The 21,078-nt window shown below is 38.0% G+C and overlaps 1 protein-coding gene across 1 annotated transcript in view; it reads right to left on the reverse strand.

Moving 5' to 3' along the window:
• The window catches only part of NAA25 (N(alpha)-acetyltransferase 25, NatB auxiliary subunit), a 65,107-nt gene that overhangs the window by 43,261 nt on the left and 768 nt on the right, over window positions 1-21,078 (reverse strand). The window contains exons 2-8 of the mRNA XM_018061148.1: window positions 12,650-12,735; window positions 12,069-12,207; window positions 8,090-8,208; window positions 3,346-3,420; window positions 2,139-2,246; window positions 1,691-1,769; window positions 308-419 (exon numbers count right to left, since the gene is read on the reverse strand). Coding sequence (XP_017916637.1) covers window positions 308-419; window positions 1,691-1,769; window positions 2,139-2,246; window positions 3,346-3,420; window positions 8,090-8,208; window positions 12,069-12,207; window positions 12,650-12,735 — 718 coding nt within the window. The remainder of the gene's footprint in view (window positions 1-307; window positions 420-1,690; window positions 1,770-2,138; window positions 2,247-3,345; window positions 3,421-8,089; window positions 8,209-12,068; window positions 12,208-12,649; window positions 12,736-21,078) is intronic.

Consider the following 21,078-nt stretch of genomic DNA (forward strand, 5'->3'; position numbering starts at 1 on the left):
GGTCTAAAAACCTAATATTCTTTATAGAAAACCCGCCACAGTGCTTCCTAGGTGGGCTGGGGGGAGACCAATCCTTAGTTTAACAAATTAATGAAATTTCAGCATTCATTCTGAATACTCAGCATCCTGGTAGCAAAAGTTTCACTATACTTCTTTACTGAAAGATGAAGGCTCATCAAAAACTTTTAAAAAATATCCAGGACACACAACTAAAGGACTTCACTTTATGCCCAGAAATCTAAAGATATAGTCTAAAAAAATCAAAAAGCCCCACTCTACTCTCATAGTCCAAGAAGCAAATACTTACTTTTTCAGTAAGAGGCGCCGAGAAAGGGCGTTACACTCTGGCCACCTGCTCAGTTTCTTATACATAGCCATGCATTTATTTTCCCGACTCTGAATCTCACTTGTCAACTTCTCTACAATTAAAAGTAATAAAAGTTAGTAAGCTGGTTTCATTTTCACTCAGAAATCAGAACAAAGTCCAAATACAAGAAGGAAACTGTCACGTTCTTAAAATTCCCTCTCTCACAAAATGGGATCATCGTTAGATACAAAGTTCTATCTCACTAAAGGTTATTTTCCTGAAAAGAAAAATAGTATATTTCTGATATAAACTTTTAAATCCTGTTTTCCTATAAAATAAAATGATCCAGAACATATTGAGTTGAAGATCTAGTATATGGGATACACATAAAATCCCAAGAGTATCTGAGGACTTGTATATTTAGACCATAGACTCACCATCCACACACTTTCAAAACATTGAATAAGCTTGGACTTGAACAAGATGAGAAAGGGGAGATGTTAGGAGGAAGAGTAAAAGAAAAGAAATGAATCAAATTCTTCAACAGCTGGGAACAAAAAAACTAGGATTAAATTTCTGACCAAATTATATCTGCCCTGTTCTTTTAAAACAGTTTAGCAGATTAAGCATGCCAACAATTACATTATGAATTTTCTATAGAAAATTTAAACTTTATCCATAGAACTACAACCTAACTGAATAAAAATACAAAGTTGACTTCTACTTACCTGCAAGGAGGCCAAAGTTAGAAAGTAACATTAAAAATAAAAACAAAACTCTTCCTACATTTTATATAATTAAAATAGTTAAAACTATCAGTTACTGTTACGGTTTTAGTAAAGGATATACAGTACTTGTATGAAACAAAATCTTTTTCATGGCTGGACCTAATGAGAGTTATGAGGCCATAAAAGAAACTGACCAAAAAGTCACAATTAAAAACAAGAGTTGTCAAAACAATAACTACATTCCCATGAATTTCTCCTAAGGAAATTAAAAACGTGTAAATATTTAGGAAATAAATTGTTATAAATGTCTAAAAACAGAGAAATAGTTTAACACCATCTATGAAGTTCATACAAATAAATTTTCCAACAAAAAGGAAAAAAGTATTTTCACAACAACAGAAAAGAGCTCTAACTTCTTTAACATGTAAAGTGCTATTGAAAATCAATAAGATTAACCAAATTTTTAGAAACAGGAGACTATGGAAAAGCAGCTCAGAGAAGAAGAAAACATTAATGATTTTTAAACAATTGAAAAAATAATTATGCTCCCTCGTGGCTAAATAAATAACTGTTAAGGTATGTTTTATCTAACTGAAAAACAAAAAGTTTGATAATATAGATGGGTAAGTATGTAAAGAAACAGACCCTCAATTACCTCCTAATTTTCCTCTGATAACATCCAAGGCTTCCTGGTACTTTCCCAAACGTTCCAGGATCATATAATAAAGTTCAACCTTATAGAAAAAACAAAAAGTGTAACCACTGAAACTTTTCAATAATAGAGATATGTCATTTATATGTTTTTAAAAAGCTGTCTAATAGAAAAGAACACTATCTTCAAATAAGATGAAATTAACAGTGAGAATCAGGCAATAGTATCTCCCCTATCTGTGTATATCTCAGCAGAGAACACTTGCTGGAAGCATGCAAGAAACAATAGCTCCTTCACTCACTACACCTAGGCTGGGGAATTCCACAGTTTCACATTTACACAAAAGACAAGAGTGAGGAACTAGTTCTCTAAAGGGAATAAAGCAACAATTCATAATGTTGTAACAGTATCAAAAACATGCAAATACAAAAGTGGGGTTTAAATTACTCACTTCAGCCTCTGCTTCTATCTTGTCCTCTTTCACCATTTTTTCTACCATTCTCTCAGCGAGGGGCAGAAACATTGTTTTTGAGAGGTTTTCATCCTGTGCTGATATAGACTGGAGGAGAAAGATACATGTTTCATTCAAATTTCTTCCCTGTTTGCACTATTTATATTATCGCCATGCAGACTATTATTGTGACTCTGGCCCATAATTAACAAACCACTATGTCAAATATCAGACCTAATTTGAATTTACCAAGAAGATACATTAGAGATGGTTTGCTTTACAAGAGATTTCTTAAGATTATCTTACACATTCTTGAAAAAGTTTCTACAATATGACCTAACTTTTATATAGGTCATTCAAACATTTTTCTTGAAATATATTAAGGGGGGTTACGTTTATACTGTTTATTATAGATAAACGGTACCAAGCATTTGAAGAGAAAAGCTTTTACAATGTCTTCTTGAGATGTTCACATATTATAAAGGAAATGCCAATTTCTTCTATTTATAGCATGGCTTACTTAACAGCTACAGTTGCCTCAGACTGATCATTAAAATTGATACATGATAGTAATCATTTTAACATTGCCAAAGATTCTGCTCCGAGCTTATTTGCCTCCTGTAAACAACCTTTCAGAGTAGTTATTATGCTTATTTTACAGATAAACTAAGGTTAAAAAGATTTCGCAACAGCTCAAGACATGGGGTAAAGCCAGTATCTGAAAAGCAGGCTAGTCTGAGCCTCTCTGTTCTAAACTGCTACATTTTAACACCTTCCTCCCCATCCTCTCATACACAGTATCTTATTTTGTCTTCAAAGTAGCTCTGGGAGATAAGCATCTCCATTAGGCAAAAGAGCAGACTGAGGCTCAGAAAGAAGTGACAAAACAAGGTCACCCAGTTCAATGATCTGTTCACTAACCAACAATAGCAAACATTTCTAGGCTCATAACTTGATCAAGCAACCTAGTAATAGATCTAAGGATAAGGGGAAATACACTGTGTATTACACACAAATAAACCAATATATCAACTCATAAAGAATACCAAAACTCCTCAATTCAAAAAAATCAGCTGACAGTGTATCAACTCCCTGTTTGACACATGCTGCAACACATTACCCAAGATGTTCAGAGGACACATTAAGGACAATTACTGTACACAAAAATAAAAACAAATCTCAATCCCATTCTGAATGCCATACTCACTTGCATAATTAAGCTCATCACAGACCAAAAGTAGTAAGGGTTTTTGGGGACAATCTTATATAGAGCCATGCCAGCCTGAAAGACAGAGAGCCATAAATATTTTGTTTAGAAAACATCAGAGAGCAGTTAATGATATGCGGCAAGAAGTTTCCAAGGAAAATAACCACATGTTTACATATGCCAGTTACTGTACGTGCCTAGTAACTTGATGGCTATGCTCTATAGGCTAACAAGAGAGGTAATCAAAACAGCAAATTTTTACAAGATCAGGAATGATATTTCACCTTTTAAATCACATTTTCTCAAATTGAAGCCCAATGTTCCTAGAAAGTACTGCATTCCAATACAGTTCTCATAGACTACCAAGCGAAAACAAATGTGGCTTATGACTACATATCAATAAACAAACTTTACTGAAGCCACTGCACTAATCAATTACAGTAAAATTTAAAAATACAGCATATTTAAACTTCAAAGTTAGACAAAATTACTCTGACATCATTCAAAAAATAATTCTTAGGTTAGGAAAATATTCAAGTTCTTTCAAGATACCATTGATTAGAATTGAACCCTTTCATTGTATAATGTATAATACTCAAATACTTAAAAGCAGAAACATGGCATAAAGAAGCAAAAATCTATTCAAGTAAAACTGAGAATCTGTCCGTAATTGCCCAATTAGTAATCAATGCTAAGAACTCTGTCAGCTAATTATCACAGTTACTATTGAAAAAAATACATGGAGCCCCTATTACATTAAGTGGAAGGAAATGTCTATTCCTGCCAAGAACACAAAGATTGAGTCCTGATCCCCAAGGCACTTAAAAGCTAGGGAAAAAGACAAATATTCAGACAACTAAAAATATTCTTGGCAATAAAAATAAACATCCTATATGGGGAACTTCCCTGGCAGTCTAGTGGTTAGGACTTGGCACTTCAGTATTGGGGACGGGGTTTGATCCCTGGTCGGGGAACTAATAAGATCCCACAAGCCACCGAAAAAAACAATCACAAACAAAAAAAACATCCTATACAGAAACACCATGCTAGGGTGTTTCCAGGGGCTTGCCAGGTGGTTGAGCAGCAAAAGAATTCGCCTGCTATGCAGGAGACGCAGGAGACTTCGCCCCTGGGTCAGGAAGATCCCTTGGAGGAAGAAATGGCACCCTACTCCGGCAGTCTTTCCTGGGAAATCCCATACACAGAAGGGCCTGGCAGGCTACAGTCCACGGGATTTTCTAAGAGTTGGACATGATTTGGCAACTAAACAACAGGGTGTTTCCAAGGAAAACAAGGTTAATAAGTTTGTTTATTCCTTTTTATTTTTTTTAAGGAAAGGCACAGAAGAGCCTTCTCCAAAGTAGCAGTCTTTCAGATGGAACTCAAAGGTCAAACACAATGTCTAAAAGCAAAGATGTGGGGGTAAAAATACATATAATCATTTGGAGTGAATCAATTTCTTAGTAGAAGCAAAATGAATAACTAAACAAAAACATTAAAGAAAAGACATGCTGACAAGAACAAGTAGGGACATCTAGCAGAAGCAAAAAATTAAGAGCAGTAGAAGGGAAAAGGGCTAAGAGGTAGACAGAGGTACCTTTGTTATTAAGGCATTCAAAAAGGAAGCTATACAGAGTAACACTGTGACATTGTATAAATCTATACTCCTCCAGAGTGTTTTAGCAGTACCGTGAAGAAAGAAAATAGGAGGAATGGGGGGAGGCAATGAAAAACTAAACCAAGAATGGGTATATGCAACAGGGAATTCTCTGGCTGCCCAGTGGTCAGGACTCCATGCTCTTACTGCTGGGGGCATGGGATGATCCTTGGTCAGGAAATAAGATCCTACAAGCCCTGTGGCCAAAAAAAAAAAAGAGAGAGAGAGAGAAACCTCAAAAACCCCTTGGAGGCAGAATCAAGATGATCTGGACGGTGAAACACCAAAAGGGAGGGGATATATGTGTATGTGTGGCTTATTCATTTTGCTATACAGCAGACACTGACATAATACTGCAAAGCAACTAACTATATGTTAATAAAAAAAACTTGAAAAAAAAAAAGACTCTAGAGACAAAATGGACATAGAGGATAAGGAGGAGAGTCCAGGATTGCTTGAGGTCCCTGTTTCTAATACCAACCAAACTGGAGAAATGAAGTGCAAAGCATTAAAAAAATTTTTTTTCAATAATTTGGGTAAAGAAAACATTTTATAATGACATACAGAAATAAAAAGGAATATTAATATGAATTTCTAACATATAAGAAAATTTTCATGCCCTATACCCTACTGTCTTAGAGGTGCAATCACTCTGTTGCTACGGAGAATTTCCAACCACAGAGAGTTGGAAAAATGTGGCCACAAATTGGTGACTCAGAGAATAGGAATGTCACTAACAGAAAAAGGAAAGTCTAGTCATCTATCATGTGAATAACTAGCAACTCTTTATTCAAGGTGGCTTTAATGTTACCTGCCGGAGATATCTGTGGGGCAGAAATCCTTAAACTTTCTGATTCCCTGGCTTCCCTCTCTCTTACCTAAACCAGTTTATGCAAATCGCTCGTTATTTAACAAATATTTATCATGCATATGCTATCCTAGGAACTGAGAATTCAGTAGTGAACAAAAGCCTTTATTCTTAAGAAGCATAGCACGTAATTTATAAAAATACCTATTACCCTAGACGGACATACCCATTTCAAAATAAGCATACATATGAGCTAAGAACTGTGACTACCTTGAACAGCAACAAAGGTAGGATAAGAGCTAACATACTCCGTTCTGAGACATTTAACACTAGAGGACTCCATTCCTCCAATACAATAGACTAAGACAATGCAAAAGCAAGCTATGGTTAAAACACTGAGAAGCTGTAACTATTAAGCCAAGTCAGAGCAACAGTCTCCAAAGAGCAAGCTGAAAAATTATACATATCTCTGGCAACAAGTAAAGTTAAACCTTACAAAAATAAAAGTGATCAAGTGGCAGATTATTTTTTCCTTTTCTCAAAATTTACCTTAATATTGCCATTGCATAAACTTCTACTTTTTGTTATTTTATGTGTTTATATTTTATAAAATATGTATTTCAAAAATGTATTTTGTGGGATCATAAATTAACAAAAGCTTTTTAAAAAAACAGAAAGTAAGATGGAAAGTAACCACAGCCCTATATCCTAGCAATATTTCAGTACATACATCTAATACTATCTTTTATTAAGGAGAGGTAGATGGGAGAGAAGGGGGAGAAGGCCATTTTACAACCTGCTGTCTTCAATCACTACTGGGAATATCTTTCTATGTGAACAAATAAAGACACACAGCACCACGGATGGGTGCAGGGAGTGAGAATGAGGTGTTGTAGTTTTTCTACCATATAGGTAGAAAAACACAGGTAATTTATTTACCTGTGTCCATATTAATGTATATTTAATATGCTTTACTTAAAACATACTCTTACAAGTAAAAATCATACTAAAGATTTACATATTTATGTTAGTGTTACCAATTTTTAAAAATATACCCATTTTACAACAGAAGAAAAATTATAATTTCTGAATACTTTTCCTGAGAATATACTCCAACAATAAATAAAAATAATGATAAAATTTCTTCAAAGAATTATATTTGGGCCCCTCAAAATTCTTCCAGTTTAAAAACTTGCCAAGGTGAATACAAAGACTGATTTTTAAAGGATTTATCTTAATACAGTATCTTCCACCTTCCCTGCTTTATCTAGTGTTACAGTTTGACACTTCAAGTGAAAGTGTTAGTTGCCCAGGTTGTGTCCAACTCTTTTGCGACCCCATGGACTATAGCCCATCAGGCTCCTCTGTCCATGGGATTCTCTAGGCAAGAATACTGAAATGGGTTGCCATTTCCTTCTCCAGAGATCTTCCTGACCAGGGATCAAACCAGCGTCTCCTGCAGGAGATCCTGCATTGGCAGGCAGGTTCTTTACCACCAAGCCACTTGGGAAGCCTGATATTTCAAGTAAATAAGACCAAATAAAAACCCAAGTAGGAAATATCTGCCTTCAGAACATATTATATCCACAAAGCATTTCTTTAAAAAATTCTAGCTTGACATCATAACCCTTTATGAGCTTAACTGGGCAAATTTCATTTCTCTGGGGTGGCAGTTTTACTTACGTATCAGCCCCAATGTATCCAAATGAGGCACCTTCACAGGTATACAAGGAACACGGGAAATGTGCTAACTAGCAGAGAAGGAGAAGCTGCATCCAGGGGAAAAAAAAGCATCCCAAGCAAGAGGGACTCCCCACCCCCCCCCGTGGATTTAAAAATCTTAGCAGGCTATATACACAGTTGAATTTACAAAATAGATGTAATCTTTTAAAGCCAATTTTTCTAGTCTGTTCAGTTATTGTTCTGGGATTTCTGCCCATTTTCTGAAAATATACCAGCAATCTGATGCAGTGGGACAATCTAAAGATTGTCCTTTAGACTGTACTTACTAGAACCAAACAAAACATATTAAGCGACAAAAGAACAATCACGTTTCCCAGATAAATCAGTTAAAGAATCTGAATAGTTGTTCATCTTTAAAACACACACACACAAATATCTGGTTGATCCACACACACAAATACATAGATTGACTCCTATACAGTATGCAAGCATACATGTGCAGACACACACACACACACACACAACTGTAGTTCAACCACAGTGAAAAGGCTTTCAGAGAAAACGCACAGCCCAGGAGGCTTGGGTTATCAAGTTACCTGTTGCATTTTCTTGTATTCGCCCACTCTGGCATAGGCCATGAAGAGGTGAGAGTGATATTCCTCACTATTGGGAACTTTCTTCACAGCTGCCTCATAAAGTTTTGTGACTAACTCCGCTAAGACAAAGAGAAATAGGATTTTAATTACTGATGTGTAACAAATCTTAGTAGCAATTTTTTTTCCTATTTGGGGGAAACAGATGTCTCCTATCATTAAGAAGAAATATCTGCTTTGCCTCACCTGATCATTACTCTTCCCTTGCTCAGGTGTTTTCAATAAAGAATGGACTAGGTCAGCCCCCCGATGACATTTACAACATATAAGACTCTCCAGGTCTGTCTAGCCTTTCCGTCTTCTTCCAAATTCCTTCCACCTGACATTTTACGCTCCAGCTACATCAAAATATCTGTAGTTCCACGAGATGCCCTGGGCTGTAGCATATCTCCATGACTTCACATTATTTCCTCTGCCTGGATTCCCCTTTCCTCTCTTTTCTACTGAGAGAACATCACCTCCGAGCCAGTTCAAATGTAATCCCCTCTTGCCAGGAACAGGGCTTCCCAGAGGGCACAGCAGTAAAGAATCCACTTGCCAAGGCAGGAGATGTGTGTTCAATCCCTGGGTAGGGAAGATCCTCTGGAGAAGCAAATGGCAACCTGCTCCAGTACTGTTGCCTGGAAAATTCCATGGACAGAGGAGCCTGGTAGGCTATAGCTGATGGGGTCATAAAGAGTCGGACAAGGCGTAGCATACGCACACCCATGCACGCTGCCAGAAACTATGCAAGTTCAAATGTAATCCTTTCCTGACACCATCTCTGCCCCTCCACCTCAGTTTGATCACTGCTTCTTTCTGCCACTTTCTTCCTTCTGCCACTTTTAAATCTTTTAAATAACTTTCTTATACAATGTATTAATATATAATGCAATATACTATCTATTGATCTATTTTTCCTTATAGACTATGAGTAACATGAGAGCAGAAAGAATACCTTTCCTTTAGGATTCTAGTACATACTTGTCATAGAAAAACATTTAATCAGTACTTGTAGGATAATTTTTTTTTAAGGCTAGGAGAGAATCCATAGCACTAAACTGACATAATCCCTGAATAATCAGATATACCTCAATTCTTTAGTTTTAATCTTTTATAAGAATGAAAAACAAAACTGAACTATAAAATAACATTTTCTGCCTGCTAGGTTTGCAAAACATTTGTTTTTTTTCCCAGTTTTACTGAGAAATAATCGACAAAAACTGTGTATTTTTAGGAGCACAACATGATGGTTTGATGGCAAAAAAATTTTTAAGTCTAAGAATACCAATGACAAGGATGTGAAGCAACTAAAACTCTTATACACTGCTAGTTCAGTTCAGTCGCTCAGTCGTGTCTGACTTTTTGGGACCCCCATGAATTGCAGCACGCCAGGCCTCCCTGTTCATCACCAACTCCCTGAGTTCACTCAAACTCGCGTCCATTGAGTCGGTGATACTAGTGGGAGGGTAAATTTAGAAGCAGGTTGACATCATGTTTATCTTTAAGCTGAACCTACACCCTATGACAGAACACCTCCATTCCTAGATTCTAGTGTACTCACCCAAAAAAGTATTTTGTGGCAGTGAGCATGAATTAACTACAAGCACTTGGATATTAGATGAAAAGTGCATGTTACAGAAGATGTACAGTATGAAGCCATTTACATTAAGTCCAAGAATAAGCAAAACTAGCAATGTATTGCTTAGAAAAACAAATGTGAAAATATTTTTAAAGAAAAGCAAGAGAATTTAAAAAAAGCCTCAGGATACAAATCCCTCTTAGAAAGTTAAAGGGGAAATGAGATTGACAAAGGACAGACAGGAAGTCCTCTCATCGCAGGCATGCCTCATTTCTTTATTACACTTCCCTTTACTGAGATTTGCAGGTCCTGTGTGCTTTACAAATTGAGGGCTTGCGGCAGCCCTGCGTCTAAACAAATCCACTGGCACCATCTTCCCCACGGCATCTGCTCCTTTGTGTCACTGTTACATTTTTGGTAATTCTCACAATATTTCAAACTTTTTCATTATTATAAAGCTCTGGTGATTTATGGCCAGTGATCGTTTTCTGTTTCAATCCATTAATTTATCCGGCTGTGCTGGGTCTTCACTGCTGAACAGGAGCTTTCTTTAGAGTGCTGAGTGAGAGCGGCTCTCTAGTCGCAGTTCGCGGGCTTCTCATTGTGGTGGCTTCTCCAACTCCAAAGCACCAGCTCTGAGGCACATGAGCTTAGGTGCCCGCAGCATGTGGAGTCTTCCCAGACCAAGGATCAAACTTGTGACCCATGCATTGGCAGACAGAGTCTTAACCACTGGACAACTAGGCAAGTTCAACCAGTGGTCTTTGAAGTTACTACTGGAATTGTTTGAGAGCACCACAAATCATACCCATATAAGACCTTGAACTTAATCAACAAATGTTCGTGTGTTCTGACTGCTCCATTATCTAGCTGTTCCTGTCTATCTCCCTCTCCTCAGGCCTCCCTATTCTTTGAGACACAATATTGAAATGAAGCCAGTTAATAACCCTACAATAGCCTCAAGTGAAAGGAAGAGTCACATGACTGGCACTTTAAATCAAAAGCTAGAAATGATTAAGCTTAGTGTGAAAGTCATGTAGAAAGCCAAGACAGGCTGAAAGGTAGGCCTCCTGTGCCAGTTAGCCAAGTTGTAAATGCACAGGAAAAGTTCTTGAAGGAAATTAAAAGTACTACTCCAGGGATTCCCTGGATGGGGAGTCAGATTCCACAAGCCAAGAGGTGCAGCACTCCCCTAAAAAAAGTATCATTTCAGTGAACACATAATGATAAGAAAGTCAAACAGCCTTATTGCTGACATGGAGTAAGTTTCAGTGATCTGGGCAGACAATCAAACCAGCCACGATATTCCTTTAAGCCAAAGCCTAACCCAGAAGACGACCCTAACTCTCTTTAATTCCATAAAGGTTGAGAGAACTGGAGAAAAAATTCATGTGACTCCCTTTATTGCAATATTCACTCTAATGTGAAACCAAACCCATGATATATCCAAGGTACGCCTGTCCTAATAATGCTCAATTTCTTAAGCTGGGTGGTAGGTTAATGAATGTTCATTTACCTCATATCAAATGTTCTAGTGTGTTACATAAAACATGTATTATTAAAGATATATATCTCATAACAAAACATTTAAGAAATCAATAAGGAAAAACTTTATCTACAGATGAAACTGAACACTACCTAGGATATCGTCAGGAATAATCTGGCAGGCAGAGGGGTATAGACTAAAATTGACCATGTGTCAATAATTGCTGAAGGTGAGTAATGGGCACACTGGGGTTTATTATGTTGTTCTGTTTCGATGTTTGGAATTTTCCATAATAAAAAGTGGGAAAAGGGGCTTCCCTGGTGGTTCAGTGGTAAAGAAACCAGCTGCCAATAAGGAGACCAGGTTTGATCCCTGATCCAGGAAGACCCCACACGCCTCAGAACAACTAAGCCCATGTGCCACATGCTTGAGCCTCTGCTCTAGAGCCCAGGAGCTGCAATACTGAAGCCCGTGCTTTGCAACAAGAGAAGCCACCACAGTGAGAAGCCTGCGCACTGCAACCAGAGAGCAGGCCCCGTTCACGCCAACTAGAGAAGAGCCAACAAAGCAGCAACAAAGACCCTGCACAGCCAAAAATATATGGATTTTTAAAGTGGGGAAAAAGCAACTCTTTCATTTAGCAAATAAAAATGTCATAAATGAAATTCAAGTCCTCATTCCAATTCAAGGATCCTAATATGAGCAAAATAGCCACTCTGTCCACAGCCTTTGCAGGCCATGATTAATGCATTAGTTTACCTGCTGTCATCCATCAAATCATGAGTGGTAAGTAAATTAGACAAATACAGAAGTCAACCAGAAATATCCAAAAAATTAAGCACAGTTTTAAAAACAGTGAAAAGAAAGAAACGTACGTCGGTGCATCTCCCGGTAAAGAATAGTCAGTGCCTGCAGCGAGTTGTCATCTGTGGGTTCAAGAGCGGCCACCTCCTGTGCCAAGATGAAGGCTTCCTCTTGCTTTCCAGTTCTCTGTAAACCGATTGCCTTTAACACCTGAGAGAAAAGACAAGACTGCTTTTAAACAACAGAAAAGGAAATGTGAACCAAAGAAAGGCAACTTGAAAGCACAAGGTAAATTACAAGATATGCCTAGGTTGCGAATCAACTATTTCACTAAAAATATCAGCAAATAAAGATTCTTTCCTATTTCAGTCATATTAAGAATGCACAAAGCAAGACAAAAAAACTGTACAACAGCCCTTAAAGGCACCTGTGAAAATTGAATAATTAAATTAGAGAAGTCATGTCCAAAGAAAAAAGCAGTGAGCTTTTAATTAAATACTATTTATGGCATTTAAGGGACCAGGAAAATATATGGCCTAAGAAATACTCTGAAAAACACAGGCACTAAAGAGATTAATGAAACATCTTTCCCTTTAAAGATTATAATATATAACCGGCCAAATATAAGTAACTCGAAGGCAAATGAACTTACCTTAGCACAATGAAGATCTTTATGCTTTTTCAACAACTTATCTGCTTGCTGAATTGCCATTTTATTATTACCATTATCAAGATAATCTATGAAAACAGAAGTTAGAGTCATTATATTTCTTCAACAACAAATATGAAAAATGTATAGGCTAGTATCAGATATTTCAAAAAGTGTCCTAATTTGGTATTTAAAAATATCATGGAGCGATATGAACTCTAAACAGCCAGGATGGTTCAGAACCCAATCTTATATTTTGTTATAGTCATTTCTCATCCAAAAGCAGTATAATCCAGTTATACTAGTCCTTAATGAAGATTCAAGACCAAATATATTTAGATGACAGATGACACTAATATTTTTACCTATGCGAAACAAATGGGTTTAGTCACACAAAAATTAAAATATCTAAAAACAGTTTATTATACTCAAACTTCAAATCTACCAAATGGACCACATTCCCTCAATAAAATGTGTAATGTGTACTTACTATGTCACAGAGTTAAGAATAATTTGCTGGGGGGAAAAAAAAAGACAGTAACAGGGGTGGCAAATTAAATCCAGCAATGTTAGGAGTAGACAAGGTAGGAAAAACAGTTCTTTCATATACATTAGTTGAAACAGAAACTAGCACTGACTTTGAAAAAAACTGACTTCTAAGTTCCCTAACCTATGCATCCATTCCAAAACTCAAGGAATATGGAGACTTGCTATAAAATTTTGTTAAGGAAGAAAACCAATCAATTATTATTCAAAAGTAGGATAACAGCAAAGATTAATTTCCAAATGAGAGGATCTAAAAGAAAATGAGAAGTGTGTTAAATGGGCAACAGTGGTAGATGCCAACTCTATATACAAGAAGATGACTAAATGCGGCGACTACTACCAGGTCCCTCTTGGCTCATCGAGGTCCCAAATCAGCATGGGAACTGACAAAACACGAACAACTCAAACTAATCTATGACCAAAGGCTGGTGAGGACAGGGAACCAAAGCAACTCTTACTCACTGCCGCTGGGAATGCAAAGACGGCACTGCCACCTTGGAAGACAGGCTGTTTCTTAAAAAACTAAACATGCTCTAACCATATGATCCAGCTCCTTGTTATCTACCCAAATGAGATGAAAACTTACTTTCACACAAAAATCTGCACACAAATGTTTACAGCAGCTTTGTATGTAACTGCCACAACTTGGGAGGAACCAAAGTGTCCTTCGGTAGGCGAATGGATAAAAAACTGTGGTACATCCCTCCATACAATGAAATATTATTCAGTGATAAAAACAAATGAGCTAGCAAGTCAAAGGAAAAAACAGAGGACTCTTAAATGCACACTGCCAAGAGAATGAAGCCAACAGGACAAAGCTACGTACTGAGAAAGGCAAAAATTATAGGCACAGTGGAACAGTCAATGGATGCCAGGAGCCGAGGGAAGGATGAGTAACTGGAGAGCAGGGATTTTTCAGTGCAGTGAAACTGTATGATGCTGTAATGACGGTATGCCTCAGTTATTCATTTGTCAAAACCCACAGAATGCGCAACATACAGAATGAACTCTAATGTAAACTAGTCAACTAGGGAGTTAACAATAACATATTACATTGGCTCAGCAACTATAGCAAATGCACCACACCACTGCAAATGTTAGTAACACGGGAAACTGCCGGAGAAGAGGGGGGTGTGTGGGTGAATAGGAAAAACCACTCTAGAAAAACAAAGCTGATTAACTTGAAAAATATTTATCTAATAAAAGCAAAGATTCATTTCTAGAAAAGGAAAGAAAGAAGTGTTATAAATGGGAAATCGAGTGGTAGCTGCTGATTCAGAACACAGAAAGATGGCTGAACACAAGCTAGTTCACAATCGGCTACTACAGCTGGTCCCTCTTTGCTCCTCAAGGTCCCACGTTAGCAACAGGGAGAGAGGAGGCAAAGACAACTCAAAATCAGCTATGGCCCTGGTGGCTCAAGGCCAAATAAGAGAAACGCACTATCATTTTACCTGAAGGCTTCAATTTTTCTCCAATGAATACTTTGCCACAACTTTTAAAAAACAACCACATGAACACATGAGTTTCATCTCTAGTCTCTCTTCAATGCACTTAATACCAATGAGCACCAATAATGCTAGGTACAATGATTAAGACGACTTACTCTGGAGGAATCACAATCTAAAAAAGATCAAAGACTTAATACTCAGAGTGAAATCACAGAAATCTAAAAGCACACAAAATCTTGGCCTGAATACCTAATACCAGTTTTCTTAAATTCTTAGTTCCGGCGACAGGCCACCATTTGTCCTTATAGAATATCTGAGAGACATTTCAGTTCAATAAATAATATCTTCTCTTTCTAATAACCTGGTGTTGGTCTTATGCAGAGTGAGTTCTAAGTTATGTCTGACTCATTCCTATAAGACTCCAGGTTCATGGACCACATCTTGAAGCCTTCTCAAAGAGTAGGTATCTTTGGTGAAACCCCAACTCTGAGGATCTCCCCATAAACAGATCAGACCAGAGATTAGGACTTCAAGGATATTTAACTTTTCCTCTCTGTTGCTGACAAGGGTCTGATATATTAATATCCTGTACCCTTGCCCTCTTCTCTGGGAATGGTTTCCACAGACTCTGCTGAAGGGGTAGAATTGGATGAGTATGTCTAGATCACGTAACTGAAGCCCAATGGAATGGACATTTGACCCAAGCTGGGTAAACCTGGTAATCTATAACTGCAATGCTGAAACCTGGAGTCAGAAAGCTATGCAGAACTTCATTTGGAAGGCAATAAATATTTCCAGTTTGAGATTATCCAGGGCAGGTCCAGAATTTCCATCTGGAAGGAGTCTTGGGAGATGCAAATTGGTTAATGGGGAGTGAAAAGGGAGTTATCTCTTGGCTCTTCATTCATATAACATTTATAAAAGAATAATGTCAGTTATCTTTATAAAAAAAAAATAGATGGGGGGATTGGGGGCGGTGCTGATTAAGCAAACAACCTCTCCCTACTTTATCTTCAGCCAGCACTTGGGCCCTGCATAAGTGATGAGTAAGCACATTAAAAAAAAGGCTTGGAGAACCTAGCGGAGAAAAGAATAGACACAGACAGATACGAGCAGCAGAGACAAGCGTTTGAGAAAGAAGCTTCAGATCTTGACAGCCTTCGTTTCCATCAGGCTCTAGAACACTGCATTCCTGCCCTAGGCTCCCACAGGGTTTATAAACAACCTCGCTCTACTTGAGCTTGTGTCAAAGGGTTTCTGCTCCTTGAACCCAAAAGAATTTTAGCTAAGATACCCCACCACATTCAGCCTGCTGTCAGGCTCCCCCTTCCTGGAAGCCTACTGATTAATTGGTTGCTGAGTCTTTGGGAAATGTTTATTTCCACTTTACATCACTGACTTTGTAATACAAATTATGTAGCATTTGGTGAAAAAAGGCCAAAAAAATGATATCCTAATTCTATTTTTTTAAGTCTTTTTAAAAGCTTACTCAAGGGTAACTGTGGCTTGACCATTAGGACTGGTATGGTTCCCTTAATGAGAGTAAGCCAGTCAGCCATCCACGAATCAGACACAGTAAATAAGATGATGATGTGTCAGTTAAAGCAGTGTTTTTCAAAGCACAATTATCATTCCAACTACTCTCTTTTTAGGTGATCTCTGTAGGCAGTACTAGATAACACAGTGAGAAAGTTGACTTCTAATATTTCCTTTATATTAAGGAGATACTCAAATTGGCATTTGCCTGTCACTTCTTTAATATTTGCTAATGTCCCCCCCCCCATTTTTTTCAAACAGAGAAGCAACAGGTCTCAGATTGAGAGTTCCACAACTATCAGAAACTAGTTAAGGGACTTCCCTGGTGGGCCAGTGGGCAAGAATCTGTGCTTGCACTGCAGGGGGCGCAGGTTCAATTCCTGGTTAGGGGACTAAGATCCTCATGCCACTGGTTCAACAAAAAAAAGATTTAAGACTTTAATAACATTGTTTTCTTTTCATTGTATGTTCTTATTCTTATGATTTGTTTTCTCAGGGCAAGTGACAGATTTTCCACTAATGGTAACAATAAAGATTTGTTGTTGTTTAGTCACTAAGTGAAGTGAACTGAAAGTCACTCAGTCGTGTCTGACTCTCTGCAACACCACGGACTATACAGTCCGTGAATTCTTCAGGCCAGAATACTGGAGTGGGTAGTCTTTCCCTTCTCCAGGGGATCTTCCCAACCCAGGAATCGAACCAGGGTTTCCTGCATTGCAGGCGCATTCTTTACCAACTGAGCTATCGGGGAAGCCCTGTCGCTAAGTCGTGTCCAATTCTTTCATAACCCCATGGACTGTTGTCTGTCAGGCTCCTCTGCCCACGGCACTTCCCAAGCAAGAATACTGGAGTGGGTTGCCATTTCCTTCTCCAGGGGATCTTCCTGACCCAGGGATCAAACCTGCGTCTCCAGAACTGGCAGGCGGATGCTTTACCACTGAACCACCAGGGAAGCCCAATAATACAAATTATTTTTAAATAAATTTAACAGTCAACTTAGAGAAAAATATTAAGTAATTAATAGTACAGATGTTACTATAATATAGCTAAAATCATCAGACTGGATAAAAGAATGATAAAAATCTGGGGAACACGGGGTTAAACCACTGGTAAGAGACTATCAAAATCTACTGAACGAATGAGCCAGCCCCGTTCCTGGGTAATACGGCCAACAGAAGCTCCTCTTCCCTGCAGGTGCAGACAGACAGCAGTAGACCCTGACACATACAGGCCTACTGTCTACGGGCCCTGTAGAGAGGCCCTGGGACCAACATACTTAAGAATCGTAAGTCCAATCATACTTACGAATACTGACAATAGAAAAAGGATCAGTCTCACAAATAAAAAGGAAAGCCTTTAAATTAGGTGTCCTTGCAAATGCTTTTAAACCTTCCAGAGTAGCTGAAATTGACAACCTGCACTGTTTTCACTTCCTACAAGAGACTAGTCAAGATATTGCTCCAAATTTAGAAAAAGACTGACTACAAGACAGCTCCACTTTCAAATTATAATGTTCTTTGCTTAAAAATCCTAAATGTTTGAGAACAGAAGTCTTGCTTTTACCAAGAACACAAATTGTATGTGAAACATTCTTTTAATCAACAAGCCTTTTTTAAATACCTAACATGCAAGACGGGGGGTGGTGAGGTTGAACTTAAAAATGAATGGTTGAACTTAAAAACAAATAATGCCTTCGAACTGATGGCCTTCCATCCTGCATCTGTCCTTTTTAAACCTACTTCCCACAGAGTCATCCTTTTACAATGCGGGAGAAAGAGATACATAAATACAAAGTGACCACAATAGGATATTCAAGGAACCAATGATTAGTGATGGCTTCCTGTAATCAAACTGGACTTTTGAAAGTCTTTTCAGTTAATTTTTAAATAATAAAAATAATACAGTATAGTGGGAAAAAAAGTGATTCATACAGGTATAACATGAAAAGAATTATTAGTCTTGTAATCTTGCCCTACACACCCACTACCCTCTACTCTGCATTCTTCTAGGATTTTTCTATGCATCATGTCTTTCTAAGCTTAAAATGTTTTTAGAATCTCAAAGTCTAAGAGCTTTTTAAAAGGTCAAGATTTCAGAACAGAAGACTACAGGTTGTGCCAAGTGACTTTTCTACAGAAAGAAAAGATAATATTCACTCACCAAGACACCCTGTCACTCTTGGGGCGAAACAGGACAAGACTCACTGAGCTAACACCGCCCAACAGAAGGTTCAGAATATACAGAACAATCATGTGAAGACTTGGGAAGTTTTAATAACAAACTATAGCAAAATAATTACCTGGAGTCTGGCTACACATGGAAGGGAAATGTCCTAAAGCACCAAAGAAGCGATTATCATTCAGGAAACACAGCTAGGACAGGTTACACATGATTCAGGCTAGAGCAAGCCTGCAAGTCAGTAGGCAACAAGGACTACTGTGTAGCACAGGGAACTTTACTCAACATTCTGTGACATCCTACATGAGAAAAGTCTAAAAAAGCATGGATACATGAATAACTGAGTCACTCTGCTGTACACCTGAAACAAACACAACACTCTAAATCAACTATACCCCAGGACAATTTTTTAAATAAGTATATAAAAAAAAAGACCGTAAGTCAGTAACAAAGATTAGAATGGATCTCGTGCCATAAAAGTATGTGTGTGTGTATTCTAAAGACTACAGAGATTTTTTTTCTTTGAAACTTCTCTATTTTTATTTTACAATTCCTGCATCCTATAAAAATTTATTAAGTACCATATCTGACCATCACGTCCAACTCTACACCCCTACTAACTACTAAAAACATTTTAAAATAATAGAGCTCACCAAGTCACATGGGAATAGAAAATCTGTTCAGAACCACAAAGTACAAGAGAATAATTTCAGTGAAAGGAGAAAACAATAAAGTAGGCATTCTGAGAAACTTAAGATGGTTTTCAAAAACCAAAACTGCAATACCCAAACTTACCAATTTATGAGTAAAGAGAAGCACTCTAAAGACATTAGACTAAACAACTAGCTATTACATACAGAGACATCAAAAAGAGAATTTCAGCCTACCATAATTTTCACAATTAATCACCCTGTCCTCTTCTACCCTCAACTGCATCGGCAAAAGCTGAAGTCATAGGCAAAGCTTCTAACAGCTGTAAAATCCTAAACCTTGGTAATATAAATAATGCTGCACAAAAGACAGCGAGGCTGCAGAGTCTCAGTAAGGGCTGAGCTCTCCAGTGAGAATGGCCACGTTCAAATTCCAGCTCTACAATTTACTAGCTGCAGCCCTGAGCAAGTTAATCTCTGGCCTTCAGTACTATGCTCACAATAATCTTACCTACCAAACAGGACAGTTAGCACACAAACAAGCACTCAATCAATGCTGAGTGTTGTTGAACTTTGGGCTGGTGGGTAAGCACCGCCAAGCATTAGCTTCTTCATGTGTCAGCTAATGAGATAAATTCAAGGGACAATAGTGGTTTAAAAATACCAAGGTATTTGAACACAAAAGCAGAGGCTGTCCCAAGGTCCAGAGGTCAGAAGTGCTGAAGTCAAGGGCAGTCCTTTCCCTAATTCTGCCAGTGTATATTAATTGCCTTGGAACTCCTAAAGAAAGTATCTTCTAATCTTCTTCCCATGTAACTATAAGAAAAGCTACATAATTCTGACTTCAGTTTTAATATGACCTACATATCTGGTTAACATAGCCTGATGTCTAACAGTGTGAAAGGGACTAGTTTTCCTATTGGATAGTTCAAAACATTAATTTTAAGCAATTTATGGGGCACCAAAGACATTTTCTTTGGTCCTCAAGAACAATTTTTAGAAATCCAATTATTCTTAAAAATATTCAGTCTTTAAAAAAGAAAAAGTCTGCAGGCAGCTGCTATAAAGCAGTGATGAGCTACCCATTGTGAACTATGGATTCAGAACTTACCCTCAAGACACCCTTGTATACTTCATCTCTGCCCTTTAAAACGGATACTGGAATACACAAGACTTTACAGCCCTGGGAAAATGGAAATCTACCACTCTCCACCTTTGTGACCTTTGGCAAATCAGTGTCTTCAGTGCAAACTAAGGTGATTTCTAACACAGTGGTTAAAAAGTCTGGGACAGTCCTCAGGGGTTAAGATACCAGTTTCATGTTAGGTAAGTGACCTTAAACGAATTACACATCAATAAAGCCCCCAGTCTCATCTGTGGAAAGAAGTGGGGGAGAGGAAGGGAGGAGACTGGGAAAAACCACCCACCCCAGAAGAAAATGTGAAGATCAAACAATAATAAATATAAAAGGCCAAGGAGAGTGACTGACATAATTAGCAGACTATCCACATTATTGCTGTTAATAATAATAATTATTATTGTTGCTGTTATCAACAAGGCTGTTGCTAGAATCAAATAAGACTCAAGAGCAAAACATTATACAAATTACAAAAAGCACTACCAGTTGTATCAGAAACATGAAGTTACCCCCATCCAATAAAGTTAAATCATCTCAGCCTCCATTTAAGTAACATCTACCCTATAAACACGAGGCCTCCTTTTGGAAAGCCACTGACCTTGAAGCCTTCCTCACTATGAACTAGACCAAGACCACAGAAGCATCTAAGGGGAAAGGAAATACAAATGGGGCCACTTTCCAATTACAGAACGTCTCGATTACTGAAGAGGTGTTCCTCCCTTACTCAAATACGTGATTTTTCCCAACTGGAAGAGCAGAATGCCACCAAGGTCTTAGAGCCTGAGGGTTGAGGTAAGCGTTATTATGAAAGGGGATCCACTTGGCACGCGGAAGGCAGGCTGCAAAGGAAAGACCAGAAAAGCTACAAGAAGGAAGAGCCCTCCCTGCATGCCCCCCGACACCAGCTATTAGAGTCGCTTCACCGCTATTTTG

This window comes from Capra hircus, chromosome 17, assembly GCF_001704415.2.
Source record: "Capra hircus breed San Clemente chromosome 17, ASM170441v1, whole genome shotgun sequence".
NCBI classification, from domain to species: domain Eukaryota; kingdom Metazoa; phylum Chordata; class Mammalia; order Artiodactyla; family Bovidae; genus Capra; species Capra hircus.